Source organism: Ceratotherium simum, chromosome 29 (genome assembly GCF_057802395.1).
Source record: "Ceratotherium simum simum isolate JZ-2026a chromosome 29, ASM5780239v1, whole genome shotgun sequence".
NCBI lineage: Eukaryota > Metazoa > Chordata > Mammalia > Perissodactyla > Rhinocerotidae > Ceratotherium > Ceratotherium simum.
The window spans coordinates 2127657-2151595 of record NC_141928.1 but is presented as its reverse complement, the minus strand read 5'-3'; the positions used below and the strand labels follow the sequence as shown (position 1 = coordinate 2151595).

Genomic DNA, 23939 nt, shown 5'->3' with positions numbered 1-23939 from the left:
CGCTCACAATTTCCCAGCCGGCTGTCCCCCATCTGAGACTCAGCTGCACACCACCCCTAGGAGGACGCCCTCACGCCGGGGTGGGAGGTCGGGCCCACGTGGCCCGAGCGCTGACAAGCCGACTGCAGACAGGCTCCCGCCGGCCAGGTGCGCGCAGGTGACCGGGTAGGGGTGTGCGGCCCCTCGCGGGCCTTCCACCTTATGCCCTAGGCCTTGAGACCGGGCAGGACGGAGCCGAGCACTTGCAGGCGTCGTGAAAGCCCTAGACACCAGCATCAGGAGGACACCGGCACAGACACTTTCGGAAGGTGCGGGAGGTCACACCGCACGGGACCCCCCTCTCGCCGCGCTGCCTGGGCCAGGCTCGCGACAGCGGGACGGCGACTCGGCGACCCCGTGACCTGGCAGGGGCGGGGGCCTCACCATTGCGCCGTCCAGCCGACGCAGAGCCTCAGCCCTGCGGCGCGCGGACGCAGGCAGTGCCGAGGGCGGCCGCGCGGGGGCAGCACCGGCCCGCCCGCCTCCCGAGGCCCCTCCCGGCGTGCCCCGCGCCCTGTCCGCGGCCGCGGGGGCGGGGCTTCCGGGGTGCCGCGACAGAGCCGTGCGGCCGCCGGAAGCGCGGGGTGCGGAGCCCTGCCGGTGAGAACGCGGGGCGCGGAGGGCGGCGGGGGCCTGTGCCGCCGAGGTCGGGGGCTCTGGGGCGGCGGGGGCCGCCCGCGTGTCCTGAGGCCGGGCTCCGGGGAGCCGCGCCGGTGCCGAGCGCGGTCTGCGCACGCTCGGTGAGCGGGCCGGTCGGCGGGGCAGCCGCGCGCGGGCCGGGGCCCTCCTGCGCGTCCTCGGCTCCGGCGCGGCGCTCGTGCTCCGGGGGTCGCCCTGCCGCGCGTGCGCTGCGCCCTGTCCCTCCCCGGCGTCCCGCCCCTGTAGCCTTCCCAGACCGGCGCTCTGAAGAAGGGAGGTTCTGGTCCTTCAACAACAAGCAGGGTTCGGTGTCGGACGCTGAACCCGGGCCGGTGCTGTTCTGGGTCTGGAGACAGGCCCCGCCCGGGGGCTTCCGTGCCCTGCTGTGAGTGCGGCGCCTGGTCAGTCTGTTCGCTGCACGTCTCCTAGACACGCTCTGTGCGTCCAGTTCTGCGCCTGCGGCCCTGGCGTCAGATTTCTCGCGGCCGTGGGCCTCCTCCTTGTCTTCCAGGGAGTGCCGCCACAGCCTGCTCTTTCTGCGCTGGGCAGCCGGCTCACTCATGGCTTGGTGCGGGAGATGGAGACCGGGCGGTTGGTGCCCGTCACTCTCCCCTCGTGCTGGTCGCAGGCTCGGAGCAGGCGGGATGCATTCCCGTGGCTTCAGCACCTGACACAGCACAGAGCTGGAGTTCGTGGGGCCAGGGAGGGCGTCACACCGCAGCCTCTGGGAGTCCAGGGCCTGCCTCGGGCAGGCCTCTGCCGTCCCCTGCAGGCGTGCATGTCTGGAGGAGAGTGGGACCCCCTGGCACGCTTGATTTCTCACAGCTTGTGATGTGTTTAGGAGGCAGGCAGGAGTCATGGATATAGATGCGGAAAGAGAGAAGATAACGAAGGAGATCAAGGAACTGGAAAGGATTTTGGATCCCAGCTCCTCAAGTATCAACGTGGAGGTCTCAGAATCAAGTCTCGATTCAGACTCGGACGCAGGTAAGACCCCACGCGCCGAGGTGAGAACAGCTGTGTCTGCCCTTGGGCTCCTGCTAGCCACAGTATGCGGCAGTGCTGCTGGGATCAGACCCTGCTTCCTCGCCAAAACTGGCCTCTGCCTTTACTCCACTGGACAGTTTGTTACCATGCCTCCTTCATCAGCCCCTGGACCTGCTGGCTGTGCGTGAGCACCCTGCCCAGCGGTGGGCATCTGCAGTGGGCTGTCCTAGGAGGGGGAGGCGGGTTGCCCTCCTCAGGAATCAGAAGGTTCCAGAGCTCAGCTCGTCAGCCACCGCCATGCCTAGACAGTCACCACACCTGAGACCCCCACCAGATCTCTTCCCTGGGCTCGTCCGACTGCCCTCTGTGTGAGATCCCTGCTGCCACTCTGCCACACGTTCCTCTCGGTGCTTCCCTGGGCCCTGAGTGCCCTTGCCGCAGCTCTGAATGGAGGCCTGCCTGCAGTGGCTGAGCCGTCCAGGGCCCCTTGGCCTGCCTACCTCTCCCGGGGCCCCAGGTGCAGCTCTGAGGTTCCCAACCTTTCACGCAGGGGCCTTTCCTGTCGCTGTTATCATGGCCTCTGCATCTGTACCCTCCCGCCTCTGACCAGCTCCGTCTCCTGTGGAGCCTCCCCTGATTGCAGTCACCATGCCCTGCGGGCACTTGATGTTAGGCTGGTGTCTTCCCTTTCTGTTTGCCCCTGCCATTGGTCCAGTACCCGCCCCGCCTGGTCAGTGAGTGGTGTCAGCTGCAGAGCGCTGTCGGGGAGGGAAGGTCCACGCACACAAGTCTTACCCTGAGGTCTTTCATCTCCTCTGAGCCCACCAGGCCTCAGTCCCTCCCTTGTCTGCGGCTGCCCTGCAAATGGGCCATGTGCTGCACCGGCTGGTTGGTCTCCTTGGCGCCTGTGGCATCCCATCGCCAGCCACCCATTTCCATCACTGGTCACCAACATGGTGTGCTTGCGTTCCCACAGATTCGCTGCCCGATGAGGACTCGGACGCTGCTGGTCCTGCGATCTCGGTAATTCCTGGCCTGAGCTGGCTGTGCCCACTGAGGCAGGCACACCACCCTTCATTGGGCCCGGGACAGGGAGTGCTTTGAGCTCATCTTGGTTTTTTTGAGTTATAAGAGTAACATGTGTTTGTTATTAAAGATGAAGTGTCGCAGAGCATTTATCATCAAAATTAAAATTGTCCCTAGAAACAACTACTGATACTAGCTTGGTGTCTATGCTTTCCCGCTGTGTTGAGCTCCTGCTGACATGTGTTCGTCTCGACGTGACGTTGCACGTGGAAGGCAGTGAGCAGGCGGCCTGGGTCCTGCCGGTTGTAGCTCACCTAGAGAGTTGCAGCACTAGCAGTTTGCATATGTGAGCGCCTAGAACAGTGCCTTGCAAGTAATCACAGCTCTGCCAGTTAAGACTAACCGTTTTTTATTGTGGAATTTTACGTTATTTGGGGAAATTTTTACAACTTGGTTTGTCTTTTTCCACCAAGTCAATGAGTAGAGAGTTGCCTCCTTTTTTCAGTGGCCAAGTGGTCCCCCTGGCGTGGATGTGCACAGTTCCCCAGCTCTTCAGACTCAGCGCCTGCTGGGGGACATTGGGATCATTTCTGGTTCGTGGTTTTGCTGACACCACCATAGCCGTCCTCACACCCGTTCTCCTCACTGCCTGCCAGCGACGGGGGTCACACGAGTCTGTTATCACGTTCAGATGTCACAGAAACGTTTGTTGTAGAAAGTGCAAATGCATCTGCTCACGTTTCCCCCACTTGAAACACGTTCCTGGAAGTTGAGTTTTCTCGTGTTTTATTTTTATTTATTTATTTTTTTTTTTTGCGAGGAGGACCAGCCCTGAGCTAACATCTGCCAATCCTCCCCTTTTTCCTTGAGGAAGACTGGCCCCGGGCTGACATCCGTGCCCATCTTTCTCTGCTTTATATGGGACGCCACCACAGCACGGCTTAACAAGCCGTGTGTCGGTGTGCACCCGGGATCCGAACCGGCGAATCCCGGGTTGCTGAAGCGGAGCTCGCGCACTTAACCGCTGCGCCACCGGGCCGGCCCCTCTCATGTTTTAAATTAGGGAGCGTGCACACACGCTGCGCAGCTCCGCATCAGGGTGGTCCCGCGCCTGTCCAGTGGCCGGAACGTGGGCTTAGAGACTTGTCACACAGCGCGCCCTGAGGACGGGACAGTGTGCGCCTCATTTGTCATCCACGGTTTCCCACTTGTAACCAGGAAGAAGACAGAGGGGGTGAAGCCAGCAACGATGAGGACGACCCCAAGGAGAAGGCCCTCCCTGAAGACCCCGAGACGTGCCTGCAGCTGAACATGGTCTACCAGGAGGTCATCCAGGAGAAGCTGGCGGAGGTCAGCCTGCTGCTGGCCCAGAACCGGGAGCAGCAGGTAGGACGGGGTCTGGCCCCAAACTCCCCACAGCCAGGACCCCAGGACCAGGGCTTTGGGTCTGCTCCCCAGCTGCCCGGGTCCCCTTCTCCACAGGGAGAGTCGCCACTGCCTGGCCCACAGGTGGGCCCTTGTGTCTGCCGCAGGAGGAAGTCACGTGGCACCTGGCGGGGTCCAAAGGCCCCGAGGGGAAGGACGGCAAGAGCCTGCCCTCCAATCTGTACATAGGGCACTTCATGAAGCCTTACTTCAAGGACAGGCTCACCGGAGTGGTGAGTGGCCGGGGCCCCGCTCTCGTCAGCAAGGGGAGGGTCAGGCTCCGTGGGAAGGGGTTCTTGTCCCCACAATTTGCTGTGGGTGTTGTAAATTCTCATAGGTTCTTCAGGATAATAATATTCAATCTCCTTAAAACTCTCTGCCGGGTCTAGTAGTGAAAGTCAAGGCCTTGTTCACTGGAACGGGGCAAGCTGATCTCTGCTCCAAGGATAAGCCCTCTGGGGCATTTCCTTGAGAGGTGGCCCCACAGGTGGGGCAGCTTGACAGAGATTATCAGTCCTGGTAGCGCAGGTTCCAGTGTTGCTAACTGCAGCCCTGCCCTCCTGTCACCTCTCATGGGCTCACGGAGCCCACCCTGTGCCAGTTGGGTCATGCCGCAGAGTCGCTCACCAGGCAGCGGCTCTGGGTCCAGGCATCCGGTGCCCGGCCTCCCACCTGGCAGGGCTGCTTAAGGAGAGTTAGGGGAGGGAGTCCTGAGTCCAGTGGGGACCCTGGAGGGACGTGCTGGGCCCTTCAGGTGGGCAACCTGGATTGTGCTGCTGCGTTCTCTGACAGGGGCCTCCTGCCAACGAAGACACACGGGAGAAGGCTGCTCAGGGCATCAAGAGTTTCGAGGAGCTCCTGGTGACCAAATGTAAGAGCCCAGGTCCGGCCCTCAGTGCCCGCCAAGCCTGGGCGCTGTGGAGGGCTTTGCCACACCTCTGCCTCTCCCCAGACACGTGCTGCGGTTCTCGGGCAGGTCTCCTGTGGCTTCATGGGCTCTGTCGGACCTTGACTGCTGGGACTGGCCACTCAGAGCCGCTGCCTTTCCCACACTGAATGGGGTCCTTGCGAGGATGCTGTCATGAGGGGCAGGCTGGGGCCACCACCCCCGTGGCTAACTCCAGTCTCTCCCCGCCGTCCCGGAACACGAAGCCCCGGGAGGCCCTGCCACAAGCTTGCGCCAGGCCCAGGTGGAGTTGTGCTCCCTGGACGGGGGGCCCAGCGCCTGCGGCCTGGCTCCCTTGCTGGCTCGTAGCTCGGCCCGCATCCTGGGGTGTCAGACAGCACAGCCGCATCCTTGCTTCGCACCTGGAGGGGTCATTCACACGCCGCGTTGTGGTGTGGGAGCCAGAGCCGATGGTGTGCGAGGGCTGTCGAGAGGATTCCACTGGAGAACGTGCGTTCTGGGGAAGGCACCCGTGTGAGCGCCCTTGATGTCATTTCTCCTCAGGGAAAAGCTGGGAAAAGGCCTTGCTCCGAAAGTCAGTGGTGAGCGACCGCCTGCAGCGTTTGCTCCAGCCCAAGTTGCTGAAGTAAGTGTAAAAACAACGAGCGAAACCAGTCGTCCCCGGTGAGTGGGAAAAGTCCCAGCTGGCGGGTTTTTGAGGGGCGAGGCTCGGTTTAAGCCGTGCCCCCTGCTCACAGCGGGAGAGGTGCTGATCCCTGAACTTTCTCCCGAAGGAGGCAGCTTGAGCATCAAGGTGTCAAGTGTGTGAGAGCTGAGTCAGGCTAAGCGGCCACGTTCAGTTGTGAGGCTCAGGCAGTTTGTCTGGTCTGCGCCTCGGTTTCCACCAGTGAACATGTGGACCGTTCATGATACCTGCTTTACATGTGCGCTGATGGGGTGACATCACATGACATAATCGCAGCACCCGTGGCCAGGCCAGGGGGACCCAGGGGCCACCTGCTGCCTCAGGGGTTGATGTGCCGGTCAGGATTAGCTGCGGGGACAGTTGGGTCCCTCGTCAGGCTGTGGGAGGGCTGGGTTTCTTCCTCCTGGTGCGTTCCAGAAGTGGTTATTTACTGTAGCCGGAGACTGCAGCCTTGAGAAGTAGCTTTTGACCTCATTGCCGGGCACGAGTCAGGATGTTCCGCCCCGTGTGCCCGGCGCAGGGCTGGGAGCTGGGACACCAGGCTCCAAAACATGGGGGCGGCTGGCAGTTATTACCATCTGCGCCAGCAAACTCATTGCTGCACTAGCCGCTGATGTGACTGTGGTGACAGCCTGGAGAGGGGTTGTGGCTGTTTTCTCTGTGGGCGAGGAAACCGAGGCAGCTCAGAGAGACTGAGTAACTTGTCTGCGAAAGGCAGGGTGGGGATTTGAATCAAGCTCTGAGTGCGTGCCCCCCGCCGCTGTGCTGGGCTGTGTGGAGTAACCAGCCTCGTGGGGTGCCCACCTGGATCCACAGGAGGGCTGAGTCAGCCCAAGTCCCTCGAAGAGTGCACATTGCCACTGGTGACCCTGGCGCCTTTGCTCTGCCTTCCAGGCTCGAATACCTCCAGCAGAAGCAGAGCAGGGTCACCAGTGAGGCGGAGAGGCAGGTCCTCGAGATGCAGAGCAGGGAGGCGGAGAGCGAGATCCAGGCTATCAAGTGAGCTGGGTCCTGCAGGGGAGGGTGTGGTCCAGGGTGAGCCAAGGGGGCCAGATGTGACCGCCGTGCCCTCGTTGCTTTCCAGCCAGCTGCCAGAGGAGGCTTTGCTAGGGAGCAGACTAGACAGCCATGACTGGGAGAAAATCTCCAACGTTAATGTAAGTTGCGGGGAGCACTGTCCTGGCAGCCAAGGGTGTGGGTTGGAATTGACAGGCTCAGCTTCAGATTAAGGTCATGTCCTCTGTGGCCACCAGACCTGCCGTGACCCCATCTGGTCAAGTGCGTGTCCAGCAGTGTGGAGTGGCTTCGTGGGGCCCTCCCTGCTGGTGCAAGGCACCTCTTCTGAGATGGGTGGTTGCAAAGGCTTCAGGCTTTGTATTTGGAGCCAAATCTACAGTTTGGCTGCGTAAGCCTGGTGACCTGGACAGAGGTCCCACCTACTTCTCCCCGTGTGCCAAGCTGCCAGCTGTCAGAGTGTGACAGCGCCCACAGGCTGGGTTTCTCTGTCGGCACAGTTTGAAGGAGCCCGCAGTGCCAAGGAGATCCGGAAGTTCTGGCAGAACTCTGAGCACCCAAGCATCAACAAGCAGGAATGGAGCGGACAGGAAGTAGACCAGCTGAAGGCCATCGCGGCCAAGCACGGCCACCTGGAGTGGCAGAAAATCGCCGAGGAGCTGGGGGTAAGGACCTGAGGGGCCTCTAAGACCCTGAGGGCAGTGTGGGTTCTGTGGCTGGGAGGCCGGGCTGGGTTTGGGGTCTCCACGGGCTGTGTGTCATACCACAGCCGTGCTGGTCCCTCAGAACCTTCAGATTTCTTCATCCTGCTGCTTTTGAGGCTGTGGCCCTCAGGGAGGTTAACCCCTCCCCACCCCCTTGGCTGAGTCTTCAGATGCTTCGAGCCCCTCAGTCCCTGTTGCCTTGTCTGTTCCCCTCCCTCCCTCGTCCCTCTTCCTCTCTCCCAGTCAAGCTCAGGAGTTTGTTTTGGCACTGTTTGAGAAGAACACTTGCCCTAGTTTCTTTTAGGTTCTTCTATTTTTCTCATTTCCTTAGGTGAGGCCTGAGTTCTTCGTTTGGCTATGGTCTTTAATAATGAAAGCATTTAAAGCTTGCTTTTCTGAGAACAGCTTGGTTCAGAACAGAAGGAGCAAATGTTCTCCTTTTTATAGATTTTTAGAGTAGCTATAATTTCAGTTTTTGTTGCCTCTTTGGATCTTAGTTTGTGTAAGAATATGTTTTCTTATTTTTAAATAGTCAGGTTTCTTGGAATCCTTTTTGTCCTTCAGTTTGATTTTTATTGGCTCGTGATCTGGGAGCGTGATCTGTAAAATCTCCATTTTTTAATTTGTCACTTGTATGACCAAGCATGTGGTTGCAGCAAACCAGACTAAACGTACCAAAGCCAGTTAAAAACAGAAGTGTGTTCTGTGCCCTGAGGGTCTAGGATTCCCTGTAAGCTTATTAAATAGACTTTGCCTGTTATTGAACCTTGCTCTCCAGAGCTGTTCAGTTCTGGAGGAGTTGTATTGATGTAGCTTGGATAAAACCTGACATAACAGTATTAAAAGGTCATTCTCTCATTGTGTCTCTAATAATTTTGCTTTATATATTTAGCTGCTATGTAATTTGATACACATAACTCAGCTTTTACTTAGTAAATTATGCTTTTTAAAAAGTCACTTTGTGGTTCTACGTCCTTTTCTTTTTTTTAAGACTTTATTTTTTTTAGAGCAGTTTTAGGTTTGCAGCAACATTGAGAGGAAAGTAGAGATTTCCCATATGCCCTTTGCCCCCGCACACACACAGCCTCCCCCGTTATCAACATGACTTACCAGACGTTCCATAGTTTACATTGGGGTCACTCTTGGTGGTGGACACTCTGTTTGGGCTAATGTATAATGACATGTCTCCATCATCGTGGCACCGTGGAGAATAGTTGCACTGACCTACAAATCTCTGTCCTCCACCTGTCCGTCCCTCCCCAGTTTCACCCCGACAGCCACCGAGCTTGTTATTGTCTCTGTAGTTTCAGCTCTTCTGGAATGTGGCAGAGTTGGAGTCATACAGTGTGCAGCCTCTGCAGAGTGGCCTCTTTCACTGTCACATGCTTTTAAGGCTCTTCCGCATCTTTCATGACCCGATAGTTCATTTCTTTTCAGCACTGAATAACATTCCATTGTCTGGACGTACTACAGTTTCTCTGTCTACTCACCTACTGAAGGACGTCTTGGTTTCTTCCAAGTTTTGGCAATTATGAATAAAGTTACTATAAACATCCATGTACAAGTTTTTGGGTGGATAGAAGTCTTCAGCTCCTTTGGGTAAATACCAAGGAGCATGATTGCTGGATCGTATGGGAAGATTGTTTAGTTTTGTAAGAAACTGCTAACCTGCATAGCAGCCAGACCATTTTACATCCCCACCAGCAGTGAAATTCTTGTGGCTCCACATCCTCGCCAGCATTCGGTGTTGTCAGTGTTCCAGGTTTTGGCTATTCTAATAGGCATGTAGTGGTATCTTGTTTTAATTTGCATTTCCCTGATGACATATGATGTGGAGCTTCTTATTCTCAGATGCTTATTTGCCATTCATATGTCTTCTTTGGTGAGATGTCCATTAAGGTCTTTGATCCAATTTTTTTGTGTGTGTGTGGGGAAGATCAGCCCTGAGCTAACATCCAGTGCCAATCCTCCTCTTTTTTGCCGAGGAAGATCGGCCTTGGGCTAACATCTGTGCCCATCTTCCTCTACTTTACATGGGATGCCGCCACAGCATGGCCTGACAAGCAGTGCGTTCGTGTGCGCCTGGGATCTGAACCTTCGAACCCCGGGCTGCCAAAGTGGAGCGCGCACACCCAACCGCTGCGCCACCAGGCCGGCCCTCTTTCGTCCAATTTTTAATCAGATTGTTTGTTTTCTTATTGTTGAGTTTTAAGAGTTCTTTGTATATTTTAAGTAACAGTCCTTTATCAGATGTGTCTTTTGTAAATATTTTCTCCCAGTCTGTGGCTTCTCTTCTCATTCTCTTGACATTGTCTTTTGCAGAGCAGGAGTTTTCAATTTTAATGAAGTCCAGCTTCTGAGTTGTTTTCTTCATGGGTCATGCTTTTGATGTTGTGTCTGAAAAGACGTCAGCATACACAAGGTTGTGGCTCAGCAGACTGCACACGTCCGGCCATGCCTGTTCTCTGTAACTCAAGAGTTTGCTTTAGGAAAAAGGAGGGTTCCAGTACCATTAATCAGCTCTTGGAAAACCCCTTTCCCATGAGGAAGTGAATGAGGGGACAGAGTCTCCTCTGCAGTGTCTGTTGTGTAGACTGAGGGTTTATTTGCTGAGCTGGAACATGAATGGAAGCTGGAAGACAGTCACTTGGGAGCTCTCTCTATGAGGGCGTCTCCTGAGACATGGATGCCACCCCAAGAACTGTCCCAGCACCTTCCCCCACGCATGCCCCTCTTCACTGCCTGCGATATAGCTCCAGAGAGACCAGTTCAGAGCTGCAGAATCAGAGCGACAGTGCTGGCAGCCACGTTGAAGAGGCTTGTGTTGTGTAAGGTGGCCCTTCTCTCACACTTTGCTGAGCTGGAAGTTTCCTTCGAGTATTTGAGTTTGCAGTAGTTTTGGTGTCATGTCAGTGAAGTATTCTTGTGAGTTTTTCTGACCGTATTTCCTCTCTGTAAACGTGTCAACTGGTCTTTCACGGTCCTCTTTCGTGGGTCGCAAGTTTTCTGTCGTGGGGATGCTCTCCACCATCCCCACAGGGGTCTTGTGCGAGTAAGGAGGTCACTGTTCACAGAAGTGCGTTACTGTGTGGCGCTTAGGACCCAGATGTGCCTGGACGTCCCTCTGTGTGCTCCCAGTAACCCCGTTTTGCTTTGGTTTGGGCCTTGGGAAGACCAGCCGCAGCGCCTTCCAGTGCCTGCAGAGGTACCAGCAGCACAACACAGCCCTGAAGCGCAGGGAGTGGACGGAGCAGGAGGACCGCATGCTCACCCAGCTCGTCCAGGAGATGCGCGTCGGCAGCCACATCCCCTACCGGAAAAGTGAGTCTGTGCCCCTGCGCCCTGCGCTCCTGGGTTCTGGGCCACTGGGCTTCCAGGAACGTCCTGTGCCCTCGGCCTGAGTCCCCTCACATGAGAAAGCAGAGATTTGCGGGAGCACCTCACTAATTGTAGTTGTGAGAGGCTGGAGGAGGAAGTAAAGGTGTCACATAGTCCCGAGCATCCCACTGTTCCCTTTTCGGTGGTTAGAGTGACTCCTTTCTGGGGGACCCAGAATGCAACACCCACGCAGCCCCTCTGCCCCTAGTTGTCTACTACATGGAGGGGAGAGACTCCATGCAGCTCATCTATCGGTGGACCAAGAGCCTAGATCCCAGCCTGAAAAAAGGGTTCTGGGCCCCGGAGGAAGATGCGGTAAGATTGCAGGCCCTGAGGAGAACCGTCCTCTGGGACGTTAACCTGGACACCAGGAGTGGCCCCTGAGCCCCTGACGTCCCCTTCTGAAACAGACTGAATTGAGGGTGGGGAAGTGGCGACTACGCCTGCAGAGGTTCCATCTGCTTGTCCCTTCCTGCAGAAGCTGCTTCAAGCGGTTGCCAAATACGGGGAGCAGGATTGGTTTAAAATCCGGGAAGAGGTGCCAGGTAGGAGCGATGCCCAGTGCCGAGATCGGTGAGTTGGGCGGTGCTGGGCAAGGGAGGGCTTGCTGGGGTTGCTTCTGTGTGGCCAGAGGGTGGGCTGGGAGACCGCAGCCCAGGGCGATCAGCTGGTGGGGGAGGAGGACGTGTTGTGAGAGCTTGGGGCACCAGGGTTGACCCAGGCACAAAGCAGGATAGCTGTTTTTCAAATCAGAGTTTTATTTGGGCTCAACTTGACATGGCCCCTACTTGGCAGGTTCCCTGAGTCCTGTTGTCTAAACTGCTCTCCCAGATCACTGATGGGCAAGGTCCCTGGCAGGCAGCTTCAGCTCTCTCCTTTTCCAGCTTGCTTTTTTCCCAAACAGCTTTATTAGGATGTAATTTACATACCACATTTACATACCAAGTTCATTCATTTAAAGTGTATAGTTCTGTGGTTTTTAGTGTATTCATTGGGCTGTGCAGCCATCACCACAATTAATTTTAGAACATTTTGTTCACCCCACAAAGAAACCCTGTTCCCCAACAAAAAAATAACTCAATTCGAAAACAGGCGAAGGAGTTGAACAGATGTTTCTCCAAAGAAGATATGCAGAGTGCCAATAAGCACATGAAACAATGCTCAACATCATTCATCATTACAGAAATACAAGTCAAAATCACAATGAGATACCACTTCACGTACATTAGGGGATTTTTTTTTTTTTTAACGGAAAATAACAAGTGTCAGCAAGGATGTGGAGAAATTGGAATCCTTGTGCACTGTTGGTGGGAGTGTAAAACGGTGCGGCCACTGTGGAAAACAGTATGGAGGTTCCCCAACAAGTTAAACGTAGAGTTACCGTATGACCCAGCAGTTCACTCCGTTCCCCGCAAGAGCTGAGAGCAGAGACGCAAGCAGATCCCTGCCCACTCTTGTCCACAGCAGCCAAAAGGTGGAGCAGCCCGTGTCCATCGACGGATGATGGGTAATCAAAGTGTGGGTCTAACATAGTATGGACAATAGGATATTATTCAGCCTTAAAAATGAGTGAAATTCTGACGCATACTACAACATGGATGAACCTTGAAAACGTGAACATTTGTGTACAAGTTTCCGTGTGGACAGATGTATTTGTCTGTCTCTGGAATTGTTAGGTCACGTGGTGACTCTGTTTTTAACCTTTTGAGGATCAGCCAGGTGTGGTCCACGGCGGCTGTCCCATTTACACCCCCCGGCAGTGTAGGAGGAGGTGCCTGTCTGCACGTCCTCGCCAGCACTTGCTGCTGTCCCTCTGATTCTAGCCCTCCCAGTGGGTGTGAAGTGTCTCACTGTAGTCTTGGTTTGCATTTCCTGATGGCTAATGATGCTGAGCATCTTTACTTGTGTTCATTGGCTGTTTGCGTGTCTCCTCTGGAGAAATGTCTATTTGTGTCCTTTGCCCATTTTTATTTATTTATTTATTTATTTTTTGTGAGGAAGATCGGCCCTGAGCTAACATATGCCAATCCTCTTTTTACTGAGGAAGACTGGCCCTGGGCTAACATTCATGCCCATCTTCCTCCACTTTATATGGGAGGCCGCCACAGCCTGGCCTGACAAGTGGTGCGTCGGTTAGTGCCCGGGATCCGGACCGGCGAACCCCGGGCTGCTGCAGTGGAGCGCGCGCTCTTAACCACTGGCGCCACCGGGCCGGCCCCTCTTTGCCCATTTTTAAAATTGAGTGATTTGTCTTTGTATTGGTGACTTGGGAGAGTTCTTTATATATTCCAGGTACAGGTCTCTTATCAGGTACATGATTTATTTTCTCCCATCTGTGGGCTGTCTTTCCACTTCCTTGGTGGTGACCTTTGAAGCACAAAAGTTTTTGATTTTGATGAAGTCTAGTTTATCTGTATTTTTCTTTTGTTGCCTGTGCTTTTGGCGTCCTGTCTCAGAAACCATCGCAAAGGCCAGGAAGCAGCAGGAGGACAGCTTAGCATCTAAAATGTCCGTTTGTTTTCATGTCACTTTCAGATACCTCAGAAGGCTACATTTCAGCTTGAAAAAGGGACGCTGGAATTCAAAAGAAGAGGAAAAGTTAATGGAATTGATAGAGAAGTATGGTGTTGGTAAGTTCTTGTCGAGGCTTTGGCTCTCCTTGGGTTTATGGTAGCTTTGAGTTCAGGGGGGCTCGGTCTGCTGGATCCCAGCTGGCTCCCTGGTCATCAACTGTCCTGCCCTGTTTTTCATCATCTCAGTAGATGGCAGTGGTTTTTCCATTTTTCAAACCAGTTCACGTTCATTCTAGAAAATGTAAACATGGAGATGTAGAAAAAGAAGGCGAGTAACGTGACTACTCTGATGTCCTGGAGAGGACGGCCAGCAGCTGTTGTGCCCCTGCCCACGCCTTCTCGCGGCAGGTTGCTTCTCCAGGGAGAGGCAGCTTTTTTAAATTGGATCTTTTTTAAAACGTAATTTAATTGAGCCCGCTATTTTTTACTTTATGATGTGTGATTATGCTCTGTTAGGGATATTTTTGTGTATCTGCACATTTCTATGTTCTGCCCTTATTTTCCATACCCACGTTCTATCTCCCTCAATAGTGTAGTGCAGAGGTTATTCACTCATTTTCTGTTGATGGACATTTGTGTCTCAGTTGTTGCTGCAGGGCTGGAATGAGCTGAGGGTTCAATGGCTAAATTTTTGCTCATATTTGTAATACCTCCTTAAAAAAAATCCTAGCTGTGGCATGGCCAGGTTCAAGGGTATGCAGAATCCTAAGCTTCTGTCACATAGTCAGACTGCCCTGTGAAAGCAGCGCTCCAGTTCCCTGCCACCATCACTGTCTAGAAGAAAACACCAAATAATTTGAAATGTCTGGTTTAGAAGCCTGGGCACAGCAGATATGCAAGGGCCATTTTTACATAAATGTGGTTGATTTTTTCTCTCTTGGTTGTACATTTGCTAGAACTTTCCTAAGGGGCTGATAATCCATTGAGAATCAGATGCCAGCTTCTCCACGGGCTCCTCAGCTGTGGGGGGCAGTGTGGGCGGGGGCAGCAAGCCCCGTTCTGGTGGACACGATGCAAGGCTTTGGAGGAGAGACAAGCGCATCGTAGAGAAGAGCCATTTATTCCAAGTTGATAAACTTACATCTTTATAAACTATTTGTAATGAAGCAACTTCCATGTTGTTTTGCTTTTGTAGGTCACTGGGCAAAAATTGCTTCTGAACTTCCCCATCGGACAGGCTCCCAGTGTCTAAGCAAGTGGAAAGTCATGGTCAGGGTGAGGCTTGACCCAAGTCGGTCAGAAGGCCCCTCACCTGGGTTAGCGTCACCACTGGGCAGGTTGGGGGAGCGCAGGGGTAGGGAGGGAGGGACGTCTGGTTTCTGGCCCTGGCATCTCTGCTTCCTGGAGGCCCAGGGCAGAGAGAGATCTGGCCTGGTCAGCAGCCGCTCTTGCCTCAGAGCAGTCGGGAGGGCATGTTCCGAACACAGCGTGTCCAAGTTCCCCTCGGGCCCCTGGGGTGTGCCTGCGGGGGGCCCCTCCCCAAGGGGCTGTCCTGCCTGCCTGTTCTCGGCAGTAGGCCCAGGGAGCCAAAGCCTCCAAGCAGCCTTTCCTTCCACAGAAGAAGCAGAGTCGGGGGAGGAGGAGGCGGCGGCCCCTTCGCAGCGTGCGGTGGAGCTCCAGCAGCGGGGACTCCAGCAGTGGGGGCAGCAGCAGTGGAGACTCCAGCAGTGGGGTCAGCAGCAGCAGCGAGAGCAGCGAGGACTCAGAGCCAGAGCCGGAGGAAGCCCAGGAGAGTAGCCAGGCGCTGCTGTCAGCACAGCACACTGTGCCAGACATGGACTTGTGGGTTCCGGCCAGGCAGAGCACGAGCGCACTGTGGGGACGAGCGGCAGGGAGCTGGCCAGGACGCTCTGCTGCCTCCCCCAGCCCTCCCAAGGGCTCCGATATGGCCCAAGGTGGCGGCAGGGAAGCTTGCACCACAGAGGAGGCAGGCCAGGCGCAGGCCCCCTCCGGAACCCACAGTGCCAGCCTGACAGGCGTTGAGTACCCATGCTCAGCAGACACTCACCCCAAGAGCTCAGAGGGGCCAGCAGACGAGGTAGGCCACAGGCCCGGTGGACCTCCAGATCGGGGCAGGGGAGTGGATGCTCTCCTGATCGAGGGTCACTGAAGCTGGCACTCAAAGACAGTGGGCTAGCCTGGTCTCGTGCCAGCCATGTTTCTGGGCATGGGGAGAAAACACCCCCTCCTTGCTCACTAGAGTGTTTGTTTTAGGCCCATTTCAGGGGACTGGTGCTCAGTGCAGCAGCCTTCCTCATCGAGGTCGGCATACTCCATTTCCCTCAATTTGTTTGCTTTTAAAGCCACGTGGGAGCACTGCTGAGGGGGCACTTGGACTTGGAGCCATTTCTGAACTGTCTCACCCCTGAGCTGGGGGGAGGGTGGTGGGGACAGCAAGGAGGAGCCATTTCCTCCCGGCCTACACAAGTCAGGAGGTCCCCTGTGGAGCCCCGCTGTGGCCCTGCTCGGGGCCAGCTTGGCTGCACACACGTGTGTGCCTGTCCAGGGTGGTTTTGGGGGTGTTGGGGCCCCGGGCACAGGAACAGCTCTGGCTGCGTCCGAGTGGCAGTCTGAATTGAACAGCTAGTCCATCATGGGAGAGATTGGAGGTCCCATCTGACACCCAAGGGGACAGTGGACTGTCCGGATAGCTGGCAGAGCGCACGCCCACAGCTCCTGTGCTGCCCGGGCTTGTCTCTCCCTGAAGATATAACTACAGGGTCCTAAGCCCCGAATCCAGAGGTTGCTGCCCATCAGATTTATCTCAAGTGTTTGGTACTATGAGCTCAGGGAGCTGGCTGCGGGGAGTGTGGACCCTCTGTTAGTCCTGGATGCAGCAAAGCCAGGCAGGCGTCTTGGAGCCAGGCCTTAGGGACCTGCCACCCTCCTCTGGGGGAAGCCTTGCCTGAGGCAAGCCACGCTTCAGAGAGCATCTCCCACCAACCTGGGGTGCTGATGCGGTGCACTTTGGAGTCTGGGCAAGGAGGTGTGCATGCCTGTCCACCTCACGGCAGCTTTTTGTCAGGGCGGGAAGCGTCTGCTGAAGGTGCCCCTGGAGACCGTGTTGCGGGTGCTCAGGACCAACACAGCCACCCGGTGCCGGACACTGGTAAGGCCTGCCTGAGGCCACGCGCAACAGCCCAGGCCGTGTGTGTGTGTATGCACACTCACCACCTCGATGGCCCTGACTCCACAACCCCTCACCCCACCCCCGCTCCTTCTCTCCAGTACCCGGAAGGAGGGGAGGCCAGCAAGGGCGGGGCATGGGCAGCCCCAGAGCTGAGCGTGGCCAGGAGGCCCAGGTGCCTTTTTCCTCCACAGAAGAAGCTGAGGCAGCCGCGCCTGCTCGGCGCACCCCTGGAGGCCAGCCCCGGTGGCAGTGGTGTGGCCGGGCCCCATCTGCGTCAGCTATGGCACGATTCCGTTGGGAGCAGGCAGCGGCGCCGGGGACACGCCCTGCAGAGGAGGCTCCTTGAGCGCCAGCTTCTGATGGCTGTGAGCGCGTGGGTGGGCGACATCGTCCTGCCCTGCAGCTCCCGGAGGCCTGCCATGGTCCACACTCGAGGTGCTGCTTCTGGGGCTGCTCTGGCGCCTCTGGGGCCCACGGGCAGGGGAGAGGGCGGGCGGCAGGGGGTGACCTGCAGGCACGTGGCGGTCTCCCTGCCCTGTCAGGGAGGGTGGAAGTGGGAGGGCTCCGTGGGGCCCTCTCACTGGTGTCCAGTCTCACGGCCCGAGGGGAGAGTGCCGTTGGTAGCTGGAGCCATCTTGCACATGTGCCTGTCCCCTCAGCCGACAGCGTGAGGGAGCAGCTGCAGGAGGCCCACCTGGCCAGCACCCCGGTGTTCACCCTCTTCCTTCAGGTGAGCCGCCCCATGTTGTTTTCTTCTCTTGTACTTTGTTTTTTTGGGGAAGTTTTGAAGTTTGCTTCTTAAAGTCTGGCTTTCTAAAGTTGGGGGTCCTTGAAAACGGTCTTTCCGTGGCTCACGACTCTTCGAGGGCACGTTGTTGTGGAGGGGGCAGCCGCAGGGCAGCGTCCCTGCCTTTGTCAGTTAGAGCCTGTTTGGGGAAGGGTGGGGCGCCAGGAGCCCCAGAGTGTCAGTGGAAGTTGAGGGGAAGAGAAGCCGGGGTCACAGTGGGAGCACTGTGCGGGGTGTCCTCGAGCATCTCAGTTAGAGGGCAGGGGGAACCTGGGTCCAGGCTGGGGCGGGAGCGCAGCACTCACGGCCTCAAAGGGCTGCACCACGCTCCGGCCACTTCCTCTGGGGCTTTGGGTCTGCTCCGGGAGAGCAGCTGGCCCAGCTCCCACTGCAGACACTTGCATTGCCTCGGTCCTCTGGGGCGGTGGGCCTGCTGACACCTGTCGTGTATCACACGTGTCCCTCAGCTGTTCCAGATCGACACTGCTGGATGCATGGAGGTCGTTCGAGAGAGGAAGGCCCAGCCACCTGCCCTGCTCCAGGCTGGCGCTTGGGACCCGCCGGTGCGGCTTCTGCAGGTGAGAGGTGAGGGTGAGCAGCAGGTGTGTGCTCACCTGGCTTCCGCTCCTCCCTTCTGCCCAGCAGGCAGCAGTGCTGGGGGTCAGTGACATTTGTCCAGCTAGTGGGTGAGGTGACACCAGCTCTTCCAGAGACAGGAGGCGTACCCGGGCCCCACAGAGGCTGAGGTCAGCCCCTGAGAGCAGCCCCTGTGCACTCCTGGCTCCTGGCTATGAGGTAGCCCCTTCCTCCCAGCAGCCATCCTGGGAGGTGTGGGCCCCTCTCAGCGAGGGCCTGGAGGCCTGAGGGGCTTCACAACTCCAGGGCTTACAGGGCCTGCACCAGCACTCGCACCCCCGGCCGCCCACGTGTGCTTCTCCCCCCACACCCCATGCCACCCCTGGGCAGAGGCCGGGGGGACCTTGGGCGCCTGCTGCTCTGGGCACAGGCCTGCTGGTGAGGTGCCTCGTGTGGGGGCCAGGCGCTTGGGGTCCGTCAGCGAGAGGCCATGTCCCTGAGCCCAGCCACTGCTGGAGGAAACGACAAAACGGTGCTGTAGTTTGAGGACTACGTACAGCCCTGTGGAGCCCAGCCAGGCTGTAGAGCCTGTGTGCCCTCCTGCTTGACCAGCCAGGCCCCCACCTCTCCCTGCAAATCCCATATGGCCCTGAGCCCCTGGGCTGTCCCAGGGGGCTCTAGGCAAGGCTGTGTCAGGAGGGAGGCGGGCCCTGGCACTTGGAGCCTTGTCCCTTCTGCAGGCAAGAGGCAAGTGACAGTCTTGCTGGGGGTGGAGAAGTGGTTGCAGGCCCCTGGGTATCTCCCCCCGGGGACCTCCCTGAGGTGCCATCTCTCCCTCCCTTCTTTTCCAGGTGCCCTCGAGCGCCCAGAACACCCCAGGTACCACCTGTCTGTCTCTCTCTCTGGCTTGGCCTTTGCCATCTAGTGGGGAAAGGGGCAAACTTGTCATGGGCAGCGTCCGTGGCCCCTGGTGACGAGTCTTGTTGAAATCCCATGGCAGGGACGAGAGTCTGGCTGTCGTGAGCTGCTGGGGTAGCCCCACTCCCGCCCGCCTTGCACAGCAGGTCAGCCCTGGGCTTCGCCAGCACAGACCTGGGAGGCAGGGGGCCTCCCTCAAGCCCTGGGCATTGAGCAGGGGCCTCTCCCCGCACCAGCAGGCTCAGGCGAGGGTCTGGGGTCCTGAGAGGATGCAAGGAGGGGAGAGCAGTGGTGCCCAACAGTCGTTGTTGTGACAAGGTTCAAGATGTAGGGCCAAGGTGCGGGGCAGGCATGGGCTGGGCTTCCTCATGGTGCCAGTACTCGACGGGCCTGGTGCTGCCCAGGCCATGGCAGCGCGTGGAGCGGTCTGTGAACACGCAGCCAGACTTACGAGCCCTCTTGGCCCGGAGGCCAGACTCCTGCTTCTGCACTCCCAGCACCTCGAGAGCCCTCTGTCCGGGGCACAGGGCGAGACTTGTTTCTGGCCGGTTGCTTAGAGGTCATCAGCGCTGTTCTGTTCTGCCTGCAGGCTGCCTCTTCCAGAACGTGCCAGCCCGAGAACCTGCCAAGAGGAGCACCAGCCACAGAGGAAGAGGGGGGCTGCAGGCCTGCCGCACCGAGTCCACGCCACAGGCACCTCTGCCAGCTCCCTGCGGGCCCCGGCCCAAGCCCAAGACTGTGTCCGAGCTGCTTCGGGAGAAGCGGCTGCGGGAGGCCCGAGCCAGGACGGCTGCCCAGGGCCCCGTGGTTGTCCCACCCCCGCTGCTAGGTTCCTCACCTGTGACCCTCAAGCTCCCTCTACCGCTGGCCCCCAAAGGCCTCACAGCCTCAGGTCCGATTATCTCAAATGTAGCAACCTGTGGGCCTGGGGCCCCTGCAGCAGCCAGTCCAAGTACTTCAGGCTCCTGGGCCTCAGCCAAGGTCGAGAGACCCCCCACGCTGCAGGCTTTGGGCCTGGCTGTGAAGGCCCTGGCTACCCCTGCTGCCTCTGCTACCTCCGGGGCCCCAGCTCTGGGTTCCGCCCAGGTCCCTGGGGGCTGCCCTCTGAGCAGTCTTGGACAGTCTCAGGCCCCCGCCACGTCCCGGAGGCAGGGCCTGCCCGAGGCTCTCCCCTTTCTCCCTGCAGCCCCCAGCCCTGCTCAGCTGCCTGTCCAGCCCCTCAGCCTGATGCCTGCTCTGGGCACATGCAGGGGTGGGCCACAGGTGTCAGTCAGCAGCCCTCTGCCCGTCACCTGGGTGCTCACAGCCCAGGGGCTGCTCCCTGTGCCTGTGCCAACTGTGGTGAGCCTTCCCAGGCCAGCAGGGATCCCTGGCCCCAAAGGGCTGTCAGTGACTCCACTGCCCTCTCTGACTGAGACACAGGCAGGCCAGGGTCCCAGGCTCCCTGGGCTGAGCCACCCTTGGCAGCCCCCAGCCAACGTGGACACAGAGTTAGACCCTCCCGCCAAGACAGACTTCTCCACCCTTCCCACGCCCCCCTCATCCCAAAGCCCGGCAGAAGTGGACAGCGACACAGCCCGTGCTCCTGGGGGACTCTCCTCCCCTGAAGAGGCCCAAGTGGCTGGGGAGACAGCCACTCCCAGGACATCCTCCCAGGCCACGCTCCTGGCTGACCACCCTGAAGCAGAGCCTCCCCAATCCAGCCAGCTGCCTCCACAAAGTGGGCCTGGCCCAGGGGGGACACTGGGGTCTCCCTCAGAGCCAGGGGAGCCCAGGGGGCCTCTGGCCCTGGAGAGGCTGCCCGCACCCCGGTCTGGGCCTGAGAAGGGTGCCCTGGACCTGGGCCTTCTCTCCCAGGAGAGTGAGGCAGCAGTGCGGGAGTGGCTGAGGGGGCAGCGAGGGGTGTGTGTGCCCGCCCTGGGGAGCAGGCTGCCCTACCAGCCCCCCGCCTTGTGCAGCCTGCGGGCACTGTCTGGCCTCCTGCTCCACAAGAAGGCCTTGGAACACAGAGCCGCCTCCCTTGTGCCCGGCGGGGCGGCCGGAGCCCTGCAGGCCTCGCTGGGGCAGGTGCGGAGGCGGTTCCAGGACAATCCAGCCTACCTGCTGCTGAGGGCGCGGTTCCTGGCAGCCTTTGCCCTCCCTGCACTGCTGGCCACCCTGCCCCCCCACGGTGTCCCCACCACCCTGTCGGCCACCATGAGGGCCGACTCTGCAAGTGAGGATGACAGCCTCGGGGAGCTGGAGTTCACTGATGGTGGCAGGCAGCGGGGCTGCTCAGTCAGCAGTCCCCAGGCGGAACCAGCGGCCACAGCCCCCATTCAGGTAGGTGGCCATGTGTGCGGAGCCCCCGCCCACTTCCCTGCAGCCATCTGTGGCGCCCTTGACCGCCTGTGGGTATCTGGCCTGCCCAGAGCAGTGGGAATGGGGACCGGGGACGGGAGCAGGTGGAAGTTGTGGCCAGGAGAGTTGGCTGGCTGGTGTGTGAGGAGGAAGAAACTGGCTCCAAGCCAGCCCGGTCACGTGTCAATTCTGTGTGCACAAGTCACCTGTCCCTTCGGCTAGTGTGGAATATAGGGAGGAAGGAGCCTCATGGCTGACGTGGGAGCCCCTCAGCCCTCCCAGAGCTGCCACCCAGCCCTGCAGGCGTGTCTGAGGGAGCTGATCTCAGGCTCCGTGCCCCCCTCGTACGTGCACACACACGCACCCTCCCTCCTGTGGTGGGCCATTAGCTCCACAGAGAGTGGCCCTGCACCTGCACCTGCTCCTCTGTGGACACTAAGACCCCTCCGGGTGTCAGCTCCAGTACCCTTCACATCAGGAGAGTATTCCGCGCTGTGGAGGCAAAACCGTTTTCCTTATTTCCTGACAAGAACCCAATATAGACACGTGCAGGAGTTGTTCCCTGCAGCCTCTGGCTGCGTGCGCCCGGGGAGCCCCCAGCAAGGCCGCCTCTCCCCGTTGCGTGGGGCCAAGCAGGAGAGCTGTGCCACCACAGGCGTTCTGTACCGAGTCAGGGAAGTGGTCAAGGTGCCTTGCAGGTGGTGTTGGGAGCACATGGCCCAGGGAACCCCCCAGAAGCAGTCCCTCACCTTCCCACCTGGGGTAGCCGTGGCTGCTGGAGCGGTCGAATCAGGATGGCAGGGAGGCAGGGGTGGTGGCTGGTGGCTGTGCCACCCTCCCTGCAGGCTCATCCAGCCTGGGCTGTGGGGGAATGTCCATCTCCCTTCCCAGGGGCACTGCCCTCAGACTCCCAGGGCTGCGGCCAAGTAGAAACACTGCTGGACCCCAGATACCGAGGGGAAGAGGCTGCCTGTGCCCCACCACGTGTGCAGCCTCTCCAGCACCGCCCTCCCATGTTGTCGGTCGCTGCTCTGCTGGCCCAGCTGGGGGAACCGTGACACAGGAGGCTGGCTCTGAGGGGGTTGGAGCCCTCAAGTGAGGGAGGGGTCAGCAGGAAGCCAGAACCCGTGTGTGGCCTCAGGAAGAGCCATAATCCCCCTTTCCTTGCCTGTCGTGGCCCCTGTATGTGGCAGTGCCCCCAGGCCCAGCCTGGCATGGCTCTCACTGCCGAGGCCTCAGCTCGCCTCTGGAAGGACAAGCCTGAGGAGCTGCCGGTCCCTAGTGCTCGGCCGTGGCATCTGCAGGGCCCTGTGGCCTGCTCGCTGCTCCTCGCTGCCACCTTATCCCTGTCTGTGCTGGCTGGAGGCTCACTCTTGTTGCCTTCTGTGTGGATTTTGTGCCAGGGAACTGCAGAGCTTGGCGAGGGCTCTGTCCCCTCCTTCCTGGACAGTTCTGACGACCTCGATGTGCTCAGAACCCGGCACACCCGGCACGTCCGGAAGCGGAGGAGGCTGGTATGAGCAGCAGGGTGAGTGTGGGGGAGGTGGGAGCCCTGGGAAGAGACGGGGCCTGTCCCTGCGCTCTGCACTGGGCACACGGGCCGGGCCCCCTCAGCCTGGGAGCCCGCTGCTTTCCAAATGCAGGCCGGGCACCCCAGGGGCTGAGTGACACAGCCCTGCCCTCAGGAGCTCAGGTCAGATGTGATGGTGTTGGGCGGGACGGGATGTAGGCATCCATGGGCCTTGGGGGGCCAGCCCAGCTTCATGGAGGCCCTTCCCCTCGCTCTGCCTTCGCCTGCTGGGCTCCACACCCCAGCCTCTGCACTTCCTTCCTGCTGGCCCACATGTGCCACAGGGCCTTTGCATGGCTGTCCCCTCTGTCTGGCGTTCTTTTCCCTGTGTGTCTGTAAGGCCTGTTCCTCCTTCCATTCGGGTCTCTGCTCGGTAGTCAGCTCCTCAGAGATGCCCTCCCTGACGGCTCTCCTGAGGCGGCGCCACGGTCCCAGTGTCCATCTGTCCTCCTTGACGTCTGACGTGGTCTCTCCTATTTGTCCGTTGTCTTTCCTGTGAACGTGAGCTCACAAGGGCGGGCACTGGGCTTCCTGTGGCTGGGTCCCCGTGCCCAGACAGCAGGCACCAAGGAGGCCTCAGCACAAACTGATGAGTTCATGAAGCTGAGACCAAGTCGGGGAGGGTGTCCCGGCCAGCAGGTGTCCAGAGGCCGGAGCTGGCTCTGAGCAGTGTGGGCTGTGCCATGAGAGGGTCTGGGTCTTGGAGTGGGTGGAGGGAGCAGGGGCTCTGGAGAGGTGGGGCACCACAAAGGGATGTCAAGATGGTCCCGTATGCGGCCCCCCTCAGGTTCCAGAGCCTGACCTCAGCTCGCCCCCTTCTGCAGCCCACAGCTGGACGGCAGCAGGACCTCGCTCTGCCCCACTCCCTACAGGGCAGTGCCACCTTTGGTGCTTGTCCCTCTACAGCACCATCCATGGGGTCTGGCTGGGGCCAGGGCACCCCACCATTGGGGTGTTCTTGTGTTCCAGGACGGCCCTGGGCCCAGACACCGCTGGCTGCTGCTGACAGGAGGTGGGACCCGCGCTGGACCCGGCAAACCCACCCGCCCTGGCGAGCCCGCCACTGACCCCAGAGGGGCGAGCAGCCAGAGGTTGGGGACGGCTCTGCCAGCAGTGACTGCGACGTCACAGGGGCTCGCTGGTCCCCAAGTGCAAATCGAAATATCTGAAGAAATAAACAGCCTACTTTTTAGTCAAAAAGCAAGCTTGTGGTCTTGTCCTGGGACACTGGGCGGAATGCA

The 23939-nt window shown here is 58.7% G+C and overlaps 1 protein-coding gene across 8 annotated transcripts; it reads left to right on the top strand.

Annotated features, from left to right (window-relative positions):
- The first annotated feature begins 289 nt into the window (after nucleotides 1–289).
- Nucleotides 290–23899, top strand: SNAPC4 (small nuclear RNA activating complex polypeptide 4). Of its 8 annotated transcripts, none has more exons than XM_087418785.1 (24): nucleotides 290–308; nucleotides 1520–1665; nucleotides 2642–2688; nucleotides 3910–4077; nucleotides 4224–4349; nucleotides 4909–4987; nucleotides 5567–5648; nucleotides 6603–6707; nucleotides 6793–6865; nucleotides 7223–7387; nucleotides 10600–10747; nucleotides 11013–11119; nucleotides 11283–11377; nucleotides 13340–13434; nucleotides 14513–14592; nucleotides 14936–15415; nucleotides 16403–16486; nucleotides 16699–16942; nucleotides 17167–17237; nucleotides 17762–17872; nucleotides 18722–18749; nucleotides 19378–21110; nucleotides 22532–22656; nucleotides 23668–23898. In XM_087418785.1, the coding sequence occupies exons 2-23, from the start codon at nucleotides 1536–1538 to the stop codon at nucleotides 22646–22648; spliced, it is 4368 nt and encodes a 1455-aa protein (XP_087274911.1). In that variant the 5' UTR covers nucleotides 290–308; nucleotides 1520–1535; the 3' UTR covers nucleotides 22649–22656; nucleotides 23668–23898. The 8 variants fall into 8 exon arrangements, with proteins under 8 accessions (XP_087274911.1, XP_087274908.1, XP_087274910.1 ...); XM_087418782.1 differs by lacking the exon at nucleotides 290–308 and adding an exon at nucleotides 594–639; XM_087418784.1 differs by lacking the exon at nucleotides 290–308 and adding an exon at nucleotides 761–779.
- Nucleotides 23900–23939: the final 40 nt, after the last annotated feature.